Source organism: Ostrea edulis, chromosome 2 (genome assembly GCF_947568905.1).
Source record: "Ostrea edulis chromosome 2, xbOstEdul1.1, whole genome shotgun sequence".
Lineage (NCBI taxonomy): Eukaryota > Metazoa > Mollusca > Bivalvia > Ostreida > Ostreidae > Ostrea > Ostrea edulis.
In genome coordinates this window covers 25,691,510-25,704,147 of record NC_079165.1, presented here as the reverse complement: position 1 = coordinate 25,704,147, position 12,638 = coordinate 25,691,510, and the positions used below count along the sequence as shown (strand labels likewise).

Genomic DNA, 12,638 nt, shown 5'->3' with positions numbered 1-12,638 from the left:
AGATTAAAAGATTGCCTCCACATTTGTTGTATTGTAGACGTATCTACACGGAGTCATAATTTCGTGGATTATAATGATCCACAGGTACGAAATTTCACTGAGTTGCATATGACTTACATAAAAATAGCTTACAGGCTTTAAGTACGCTGGTATGAAATTACACGGATTTTATGTGACTGCAGACAGAGTGGAAATAAGTACCACACGTAATGATGTACATTTACAGTATTTACATGTTGATACTGACAGTGACTTTGACATAACTCCTCTTTTGTTATCTCTGTGCACGAGACAGAGAACAGGTATAGTCATTCCTATATGGTGTTCACAACACTGTTACATTTAACCATTAATTGGGACATTGACTTAGTGAGACTTTTTGACCAATAAATCGATACAGATCTCCTATAGTTCCACCTTATCTAATTGCAGCAAGCATGAGGCTTAATATATTGTTTTACAATGTTCTGGACATAAGCATGGTTAATATACACATACTATATCAATACAACTCCATTACTTAGGAATAAGGATGAATTTTAGTAACCATAACTCAGTAATAATGGTAATCATAATCAATAAGATATTGAAGGTTGATATACATGTACATATTAATGAGATAAATCTATGAAGACTATCCCCTTCATTGGAAGAAACTTGCTGTTTTACTGGTATTAAATTAGCTTTTACTCACCATCTGAAGTTTGGTCGCCTCAAACTCCCTGTTTCCCAGTGGTCTGACAGCTAGGCGTCTGCTGATGTAGTCCCCCAGTACAGAAACTGAAGCCACCTTTACAAGAGCAATGGAGATTTTGTATATCAAAATTACATTTGTGGACTGAAATATCTTTATAAAGATGCTATAAAAACAAAACCTGACAGCTCCTTTAAGTAAAAAGAATGTGTTACTGTGTCAATTTCAATTACAGTAAACCACAGCTAACATCTTACAAATTTACAATAAACACTTAGTTGTAAATGTCATACAGCTTTGGTGTGAGAGAGCAACAATAACATTGCAATAAAACGTTGTCAGGCTCGCCAACTGAAGGAAACAGTTTCCTGTACAATGTACAGTCTACTCCGGATATAATGAAATCCAGGGACCGACCTGAATTGTTCATTATATCCAAAGTTCAATATAACCAATGCTGAACTAAACAAATATTGCTACTGGGGGATTTATTTTAACTTCAATATAACAGATATTTCAATATAACCAACTTCAATGTAAGTGGAGTGGAATGTATATTGTTAGACTTTATCATTACCGGCAAGTACTCTTGCAAACTTGGTGTCCACATTTGTAATTCTGCTCTAATCTCCTCAGACAATTTCAGCTTATGAGCTGGACTTAACACCAATCTGAAAACAAAACAGTGTACACTTGCTCTGAATATCAATTTGCTCCTTGTTCTACAAAATTTACATCACAGCATCCAAATTTTCATGGGGTAAAATGTTAACTGAATTGAGGGAAAAGGCCATATTGATTTCATGGTTGAAGAGAGGATTTAATGAACGGTCATTGTGGACAAGAATTTTGCTAAAATCCACACCATGATAACAATTAAAATTAGTCCCCCCCCCCCCCCCCCCACCTCCCTACCCCGAGATTTGTCACTCTACAGTAATAAGCAATTTACAAACATTATTTCTTTCAAAATAAAACCATAAAACTAAACTTTCAAAATGAAACTAACCTGATTGGTAAATCACAAAATGAAACTAACTTGATTGGTAAATCACAAAATGAAACTAACCTGATTGGTAAATCACTAAATGAAACTAACCTGATTGGTAAATCACTAAATGAAACTAACCTGATTGGCACATCAAAGTTCTTATACAGCTGCACTATAAGCTGTTGTAACTCTTCAAATTTTTCATAGCAGTCTTGCAATGTTGAATAAACTCCAAATAAGTTAGTCTGTGAAGTAAAGAAAAAAAAATGTGAATCTTACAGTTAAAAAAAAGAAAAGAAAAAGTTCAACAGCCTGTCATTTGTGGACTTTTTTTGAAAATATGTGTAAAACTTCTGACAATATGAACAACCTTCAAGTTTGTACCAAGCACAACTGAACAGTACTAACTTGAAAACAAAGAGGATTATTTAGACAAATCATGTGCCCCAAATGCAAAAAAAGTTCATCAACTCTTAAGTGCAAATTTTAAACAAATACATACATATATATTTACATTTCTAATGTTTTTTGCCTTTGATATCTTTACAAATTGTAATGATAGCCATTTCTTCATGAATGTGATACATTTGTGAACAATGCACGTATGAATCTTGATAAATACAGTACGTAAATTTTAATGGCTGGAAATTTAGACAAGTGAAAGTAGAATGTAAATATCAAAGATGAATTTCATTTTTGGAAAAATATGAGGGTATGAACATGAACGCTTCATACCACCACACTTCATAAAGTATGCCGGCGTGAAATGTCGCAGTTCATATCCTGATGCATTATCAACAAGAGCAACGCCAACGTGGCATAATACGCCCATAGATTTTGCTCAAGGAAAACATATTTTAGTGTGATTCATATTTTAGTGAAGTTAGCACTGTCCTCTGTGAGCCAATTCATTATTATGCTTGTAGAAATGGATATCAAGATATAAAGAGGGATAGCTTTAGAATGCACTACTTCATAAATATGTTAACGGTTCGGTTTGTATCCTGCCCATAAGGTTTTCCTAATAAGTGATACTACGACCTTGACCTTTGACCTGGAAAACAATAGGCACCTTCCTCTCATCATGATGATCTAATATACCAAGTTATAATATCCTGGAGCTTACGGTTCGGTTTGTATCCTGCCCACAAGGTTTTCCTAATAAGTGATACTACGACCTTGACCTTTGACCTTGAAAAACAATAGGCACCTTCCTCTCATCATGATGATCAAATATACCAAGTTATAATATCCTGGAGCTTACGGTTCGATTTGTATCCTGCCCACAAGGTTTTCCTAAAAAGTGATACTACAACCTTGACCTCTGACCTTGAAAAACAATAGGCATCTTCCTCTCATCATGGTGATCAAATATACCAAGTTATAATATCCTGGAGCTTACGGTTCGGTTTGTATCCTGCCCAAAAGGTTTTTCTAATAAGTGATACTACGACCTTGACCTTTGACCTTGAAAAACAATAGGCATCTTTCCCTCATCATGGTGATCAAATGTACCAAGTTGTAAAGTCCTAGGGCTTATGGTTCAGTCTGTATCCTGCCCACAAGGTCCAGACAGACAGACGGACGACGCCATACCATAATATGTCCCGGCGTATAAAAATGAAATTTATTTCATAAATGCACAAACACCCTCATATGAAAAGTTCTAGCTTGAAAGCTATGTTAGGAGTTAACTTGACATAGCATGTGTAAACCTAAAATAGGACAGATGGACAGAGGTAAAACAATATACCCCCAACTAAAATTGGGGCAGGGGGGCATAAAATACTCGAAAAGTTTGACTTACTTTTGAGGTTTGTGCTGCAGTAAACAATCCAGGGTACTTTGAGACACTCACTGAAACCAACGGTATAAACAAATAAGTAATGATCTGATAGTCTAACACTGAAACCAACAGTATAAACAAATAAGTAATGACCTGATAGTCTATCTATCACTGAAACCAACAGTATAAACAAATAAGTAATGATCTGATAGTCTAACAATGAAACCAACAGTATAAACAAACGCAGTATTAAGTCTTCCCCGGAAGACATGTGTCGCCTGCTAGTTCATTCTATATGTAATATATCACGTATAATGTTGAAAAAGTAAATTATTCAAATGGTTTTTGTCAGTTTAATACTCCTTTTAAAGGTTTCGAGAATTACTAAACATTCTTTAACGATAACTTAATTGAAATTGAAAGATGAGACATTATTATGCAATGGAATTTGTGGGAGAATCTGTTTGAAATTAAGACATTTATTAAATGTAGACTGAATGAAAACATATGTTTGAAAATATGTATCAACCTGTTACTGTGCTCTTCAAGACAATGGTAATAACCATAAGTAATTATCTGTTGGGTTTACTGCTTAGTGTTGTTGTCTTTTTATATATCCAATTTACTGTTTCTCAAGAAAAATCATAATTAGTGCTGTTCTGAAATCACATATACTGTCCTTTAGTATGGGAATTACAAATACTGTCCTTTTGTACATAAAAATACTGTCCTTCAGTTAATCATAAAATAAAATCTTCAGCAAAAAATTTTTTTGCTGTAAAAAATTCTAAGTCCCGGCAAACAGGAAGTTGATAAGCGACAGATTCGATAATGTCTTACACAATACAGTTGGCCACACTGATGCTCTGTGCCAAATATCAGGGAGTTGCCCCATGTGGTTCTTGAGAAAACCGTGACAGAAATTTTTTTGCTGTAAAAAATTCTAAGTCCCGGCAAACAGGAAGTTGATAAGCGACAGATTCGAAAATGTCTTACACAATACAGTTGGCCACACTGATGCTCTGTGCCAAATATCAGGGAGTTGCCCCATGTGGTTTCTTGAGAAAAGTGTGACAGAAATTTTTTTGCTGTAAAAAATTCTAAGTCCCGGCAAACAGGAAGTTGATAAGCAACAGATTCGAAAATGTCTTACACAATACAGTTGGCCACACTGATGCTCTGTGCCAAATATCAGGGAGTTGCCCCATGTGGTTCTTGAGAAAACTGTGACAGAAATTTTTTTGCTGTAAAAAATTCTAAGTCCCGGCAAACAGGAAGTTGATAAGCGACAGATTCGAAAATGTCTTACACAATACAGTTGGCCACACTGATGCTCTGTGCCAAATATCAGGGAGTTGCCCCATGTGGTTCTTGAGAAAACTGTGACAGAAATTTTTTTGCTGTAAAAAATTCTAAGTCCCGGCAAACAGGAAGTTGATAAGCGACAGATTTGAAAATGTCTTACACAATACAGTTGGCCACACTGATGCTCTGTGCCAAATATCAGGGAGTTGCCCCATGTGGTTCTTGAGAAAACTGTGACAGAAATTTTTTTGCTGTAAAAAATTCTAAGTCCCGGCAAACAGGAAGTTGATAAGCGACAGATTTGAAAATGTCTTACACAATACAGTTGGCCACACTGATGCTCTGTGCCAAATATCAGGGAGTTGCCCCATGTGGTTCTTGAGAAAACTGTGACAGAAATTGTTTTGCTGTAAAAAATTCTAAGTCCCGGCAAACAGGAAGTTGATAAGCGACAGATTCGAAAATGTCTTACACAATACAGTTGGCCACACTGATGCTCTGTGCCAAATATCAGGGAGTTGCCCCATGTGGTTCTTGAGAAAACTGTGACAGAAATTTTTTGTGACGACGACGATGCCAGACGACGACGCAGGACGACGGATAGTGATCCCTATATGTCGCCACTGCGTGTAACGCAGGCGACACAATAAGTAATGACCTGATAGTCTAACACTGAAACCAACAGTATAAACAAATAAGTAATGACCTGATAGTCTATCACTGAAACCAACAGTATAAACAAATAAGTAATGACCTGATAGTCTAACACTGAAACCAACAGTATAAACAAATAAGTAATGACCCGATAGTCTATCTATCACTGAAACCAACGGTATAAACAAATAAGTAATGATCTGATAGTCTATCTATCACTGAAACCAACGGTATAAACAAATAAGTAATGACCTGATAGTCTAACACTGAAACCAACAGTATAAACAAATAAGTAATGACCTGATAGTCTAACACTGAAACCAACAGTATAAACAAATAAGTAATGACCTGATAGTCTAACAATGAAACCAACGGTATAAACAAATAAGTAATGATCTGATAGTCTAACACTGAAACCAACAGTATAAACAAATAAGTAATGACCTGATAGTCTATCACTGAAACCAACGATATAAACAAATAAGTAATGACCTGATAGTCTAACACTGAAACGAACGGTATAAACAAATAAGTAATGACCTGATAGTCTATCACTGAAACCAACAGTATAAACAAATAAGTAATGATCTGATAGTCTAACACTGAAACCAACATTATAAACAAATAAGTAATGACCTGATAGTCTAACACTGAAACCAACAGTATAAACAAACAAGAGGCCCAAGGGCCTAGAATCGCTCTTCTGATAAATTGTACAACCCCACCATTTCTATTCTTAGCCTCTTAGTATTCTAAATCTTTAGTTAAATCCTAAGAATTCAAAAAAAGTAGGTCAATGTGACCTACTTTTTGGTTTACACATTTTGAGAACCCAAGAAATATCAACTGACAAAGTTTGATGATTTTAAGCCAATTAGTATCTGAATATTGAAATATAGCTGTCAAATTCTAATCGTAGGTCATGGTGACCTACTTTTTGGTCAGCAAACTCCGAACATGCAAGACCCATCAACTGACAAAGTTTGATGACTGTTGGTCAAATAGTATCTGAAATATATAAATATAGCCGTCAAATTCCAAAAGTAGGTCAAGGTGACCTACTTTTTCGTCAACACCCTTCAAACATGTAAGACCCAACAACTGACAAAGTTTGATGACTGTAGGTCAAATAGTATCTGAATTATATAAATATAGCCGTCCAATTCCAAAAGTAGGTCAAGGTGACCTACTTTTTGGTCAACATCCTTTGAACATGCAAGACGCATCAACTGACAAAGTTTGATGACTGTAGGTCAAATAGTATCTGAAAAAAATAAATATAGGTGTCCAATTCCAAAAGTAGGTCAAGTTGACCTACTTTTTGGTCGAAACCCTTCGAACATGCAAGACCCATCAACTGACAAAGTTTGATGACTGTAGGTCAAATAGTATTTGAAATATATAAATATAGCCGTCAAATTCCAAAAGTAGGTCAAGGTGACCTACTTTTTGGTCAACACACTCCGTTGACTCAAGATGCATCAACTGTCAAAGTTTGATGATTGTAGGTCAATTAGTGACTGAAATATATAAATATAACTGTCAAATGCCAAAAGTAGGTCACAGTGACCTACTTTTTGGTCGATACACTCCGAAGACTCAAGATGCATCAACTGACAAAGTTTGATGATTGTAGGTCAAATAGTGTCTGAAATATAGTAATTTACCTGTCAAATACCAAAAGTAGGTCACGGTGACCTACTTTTTGGTCGACACAAACCGAAGACTGAAGACGCATCAACTGACAAAGTTTGATGATCCTAGGTTTTACAGTGCCCAAAATATGCATCTAAAATTGAAAATGTGAAATTTGAATATCTGCAAAATTCAAAAAGTAGGTCACTGTGACCTACTTTTTTTATAAATATGTTTCAAGGCCTCAAGATGCATCAACTTACAAGATTTGATGCTTCTAAACCTCTCGGTATTTGAAATAACAACTTAAAATATATCTATAAATGATATGCCATAAAATTCAGAAAGTAGGTCACGGTGACCTATTTTTCAGTTGACGCATTTCAAGGTCCCATGATCCACCAACTGACAAGTTTTGATGATCATAGGCTTCAAAGTGTCCAAGATATGCATCAAAATTAATTTTAAAATAAATACCTGCAAAATTCAAAAAGTAGGTCACCGTGACCTACTTTTGAGACAACTTGACACAAGGTCCTAAGATGCATCAACTGTCAAAATTTGATGATCCTAGTCCTTATAATGACTAAAATATCTAAGATTTAAGGAATTTAAAAAAAATTTAAATTTAGGTCAACTTTGAAGTGACCTTGAGACCACGCCCTTTGCCCCAGGGTAATGCCTTGAACAATTTTTAATCTACAACATATCCTCATCCTTATGTGTAAGTTTGGTGATAATCTGCCCTGTGGTTCTTGAGAAGAAGATTTTTTAGCAACCACTACTTTTGTTTGTATTTTCCTGATTATCTCCCCTTGTTAAAGGGTCACATCCCTCTATTTAGTATGTATGAAAGCCCTTGGGCCAATGATACCCTGTAACAAATTTGAAAAGAATTGGCCAAGGGGTTCTTGAGTTATAGCCCTTTTTCTAAAAAGTTTACGCACACCGCACAAATGGCCATAGCATTAGCTCTTTGAGCCTTTGGCTCAGAAGAGCTAATAAGTAATGATCTGATAATCTAACAATGAAACCAACAGTATAAACAAATAAGTAATGACCTGATAGTCTAACACTGAAACCAACAGTATAAACAAATAAGTAATGATCTGATAGTCTAACACTGAAACCAACATTATAAACAAATAAGTAATGACCTGATAGTCTAACACTGAAACCAACAGTATAAACAAATAAGTAATGACCTGATAGTCTAACAATGAAACCAACGGTATAAACAAATAAGTAATGATCTGATAGTCTAACACTGAAACCAACAGTATAAACAAATAAGTAATGACCTGATAGTCTATCACTGAAACCAACGATATAAACAAATAAGTAATGACCTGATAGTCTAACACTGAAACGAACGGTATAAACAAATAAGTAATGACCTGATAGTCTATCACTGAAACCAACAGTATAAACAAATAAGTAATGATCTGATAGTCTAACACTGAAACCAACATTATAAACAAATAAGTAATGACCTGATAGTCTAACACTGAAACCAACAGTATAAACAAATAAGTAATGACCTGATAGTCTAACAATGAAACCAACGGTATAAACAAATAAGTAATGATCTGATAGTCTAACACTGAAACCAACAGTATAAACAAATAAGTAATGACCTGATAGTCTATCACTGAAACCAACGATATAAACAAATAAGTAATGACCTGATAGTCTAACACTGAAACCAACGGTATAAACAAATAAGTAATGACCTGATAGTCTATCACTGAAACCAACGGTATAAACAAATAAGTAATGACCTGATAGTCTAGCACTGAAACCAACAGTATAAACAAATAAGTAATGACCTGATAGTCTAACAATGAAACCAACGGTATAAACAAATAAGTAATGATCTGATAGTCTAACACTGAAACCAACAGTATAAACAAATAAGTAATGACCTGATAGTCTATCTATCACTGAAACCAACAGTATAAACAAATAAGTAATGACCTGATAGTCTAACACTGAAACCAACGGTATAAACAAATAAGTAATGATCTGATAGTCTATCTATCACTGAAACCAACAGTATAAACAAATAAGTAATGACCTGATAGTCTATCACTGAAACCAACAGTATAAACAAACAAGAGATGTTTGTAAAACACATATGCCCCCATGGTGCAAAATTGAAAAGGATTATACACACACACATCATTTAATTGAGAGTAGTATCATCAATTCAAAATATTGAGCAGACAATATCTTCCTATGTCAAGAATGGATTGACCATGTGACCTAAAAATCAATAGGTGTCATCAACTCCTGAAGATGTACCAGTGTACCAAGTTTGATGTCTGTCAAGCAAAGGGTTCTCAAGATATTGAAGGGACAGTATATTCCTATGTCCAGTTTGACCCCTGACCATGTGACCTCAAATTCATTAGTAGTCATCTTCTCCTGATGATGTACCAGTGTACCAAGTTTGATGTCTGTCAAGCAAAGGGTTCTCAAGATATTGAAGGGACAGTAAATTCCTATGTCCAGTTTGACCCCTGACCATGTGACCTCAAATTCATTAGTAGTCATCTTCTCCTGATGATGTACCAGTGTACCAAGTTTGATGTCTGTCAAGCAAAGGGTTCTCAAGATATTGAACAGACAGTATATTCCTATGTCCAGTTTGACCCTTGACCATGTGACCTCAAGATCATTTGGGGTCATCTTTTCCTGAAGATGTACCAGTGTACCAAGTTTGATGTCTGTCAAGCAAAGGATTCTTGAGACATTCAGTGGTCAATATATTCCTATGTCCAGTTTGACCCTTGACCTTTGACCATGTGACCTCAAAATCAATAGGTATCATCTTCTCCTGATGATGTACCAGTGTACCAAGTCTGATGTCTGTCAAGCAAAGGGTTCTCAAGATATTGAGCGGACAGTATATTCCTATGTCCAGAGTAGATTGACCCTTGACCTTTAACCTTTTGACCTGAAAAACAAAAGGGATCCTCTTCTTTTTATAACCAACCCACATATGAAATATCATTACAATCAAGTGAATGGTTCTCAAGATATTGAGCGGACAACTCATGGTCTACCACATGGGGTTAAGACCAGCAGTTTGACCTTGACCTTTGACCATGTGACCTGAAAATCCATAGGGATCATCTACTCTCTAAGGAAAGCCTCTGTATCAATTTTGGCTATTATCAAGCAAAGGGGTCAAAAGATATTGAGCGGACAACACATGGGCTTAAGACCAGAGGTTTGACCTTGACCTTTGACCATGTGACCTGAAGGTCAATAGGGATCATCTATTCTCCAAGGGCAACCCTTGTACCAAGTTTGGTAGTTATCATGCATAGGGGTCAAAAGTTATTGAGTGGAAAACACATGGACTATCAGGTCATCACTTATTTTTTATACTGTTGGTTTCAGTGTTAGACTATCAGGTCATTACTTATTTGTTTATACTGTTGGTTTCAGTGTTAGACTATCAGATCATTACTTATTTGTTTATACTGTTGGTTTCAGTGATAGACTATCAGATCATTACTTATTTGTTTATACTGTTGGTTTCATTGTTAGACTATCAGGTCATTACTTATTTGTTTATACTGTTGGTTTCATTGTTAGACTATCAGGTCATTACTTATTTGTTTATACTGTTGGTTTCAGTGATAGATAGACTATCAGGTCATTACTTATTTGTTTATACTGTTGGTTTCAGTGTTAGACTATCAGATCATTACTTATTTGTTTATACTGTTGGTTTCAGTGATAGACTATCGGATCATTACTCATTTGTTTATACTGTTGGTTTCAGTGTTAGAGTATCGAACATTTTGTTTACGTCTTCAGTTCTGAATTATGCTTCATAATCAACTTCTCTGCAGCATCCCATTTAGTGCAACAACTAGAACTGGAAATTTAATATGCACTTTATTTTACGTTCTAAGGGTAGCACTCAAATGCTTTCGTCTGCTATTGGTTTAGTGCTAAATTTTGACTGATATCCTGCTATTGGTTTAGTGCTAAATTTTGACTGATATCCTGCTATTGGTTTAGTGCTAAATTTTGACTGATATCCTGCTATTGGTTTAGTGCTAAATTTTGACTGATATCCTGCTATTGACTGTGACAAAGACACTGGTTTTTAAGAGTTCTTCAATGGGAAAAGTCCCCTTCATCGTGAAAGTTTTTGAGATTAGTCTAAGATGATGATAAGATTATACAATTCATGTATCTTTCCTCAGAAAAATAACTGCATATACCTGAGTCGTAACTTGGACCGGTTGAGACTAACTGTAGTGGAAGTACCTTCTGAGGAACTGTCATCTTTGTTAAATATGCTGTAAAATAAGATGAGACTTTCTAAAACTTTGATTCAGATTTACATGTAACTCTTAAATCAATTCTAAACTACACACAGTGTACTTTTTGCATGTCTTAGTAATTTTAAATTATCAATTTTTCAATTTCTTTTTTTTTTTGTTTTTGATTTTCTAGTTTTCACTTGAAGATAATTAGAATAGTGATTATTTTAAATCAATATACCCTTGTGATTCCCGAGAAGAAGAGTTTTCCTGTACATTTCTTTGTAAAATTCTGAACCAATATTATTAAACATTGGGATCATGGTTTGAATACATTCAAATTTTTATCAAACAAGGAAACTTTCATACAAGATTTGGCTTTTCTAGTTCAGCAATAAATACCACTCTCTTTCCAGTACATGTATTTCTTAATTAATTCCCCTTCATTTCAAGATACATTTGTACAAGAATCTCTTTCACTTAACGGACCTTTTTGACAAGGTTGGTTGAAATCAGCCCTGAAGTTCTTAAGAAGTTGAAATTGGGATCATTAACAGATAAGAGTCAGAAGACATGCAGACAACAACTAACTTCAATCACAAAAGCTAACTTAAACTTTCAGCTCGGCAAATAAGAAGCCAATGGGTCACATCCTATACCTGAGCATTTCCCCTATGGAATATCATAACATCCCTACCCTTTGAAGCCATGGTTTGAACAAATTCACATCAACATTAGAAGAAGATGCTTAAAATATTATACCCAGGCCTGGAGGTCATAAAACTTTTTTAAGCATGTTTTCATACTCAAACTAAAACTCTGTCCTCTAAATCATACTCATACTCAAACTAAAACTCTGTCCTCTAAATCGTACTCATACTCAAACTAAAACTCTGTCCTCTAAATCGTACTCATACTCAAACTAAAACTCTGTCCTCTAAATCGTACTCATACTCAAACGTGAAGGTTATACAACGTTTATAAAATCAATTTCATTCTCAAATGAAGTACATGCTCAAACTTTTATTCGAGTATGCTTGAAGCTTGCTCAGAGATGTACTCAAAACAAACATGGCAGAATTTGAGTATGAGTACGGTAAAAGTTTTATAACCTCCAGGCCTGGTTTACAAGATTTTCAAACTCCTACTCTGGGTCATGGTGTAATAAACAAGAGTTCCATGGACCACTATGTAAGAATATTTACATTTTAATTTGACATCTTGTACTCTGTTAACTGGAGTTCGAAAAAACAATGTTTACAATTTTTGTATGACTTTAAATTTCTC

The 12,638-nt window shown here is 35.0% G+C and overlaps 1 protein-coding gene across 1 annotated transcript in view; it reads right to left on the bottom strand.

Annotated features, from left to right (window-relative positions):
* LOC125679055 (protein O-mannosyl-transferase 1-like) overlaps positions 1-12,638 on the bottom strand; it is a 49,908-nt gene that overhangs the window by 32,157 nt on the left and 5,113 nt on the right. Inside the window, exons 11-14 of the mRNA XM_048917966.2 lie at positions 11,310-11,387; positions 3,493-3,542; positions 1,824-1,930; positions 1,272-1,365 (exon numbers count right to left, since the gene is read on the bottom strand). Of these exons, the coding sequence (XP_048773923.2) occupies positions 1,272-1,365; positions 1,824-1,930; positions 3,493-3,542; positions 11,310-11,387 (329 nt within the window). The remainder of the gene's footprint in view (positions 1-1,271; positions 1,366-1,823; positions 1,931-3,492; positions 3,543-11,309; positions 11,388-12,638) is intronic.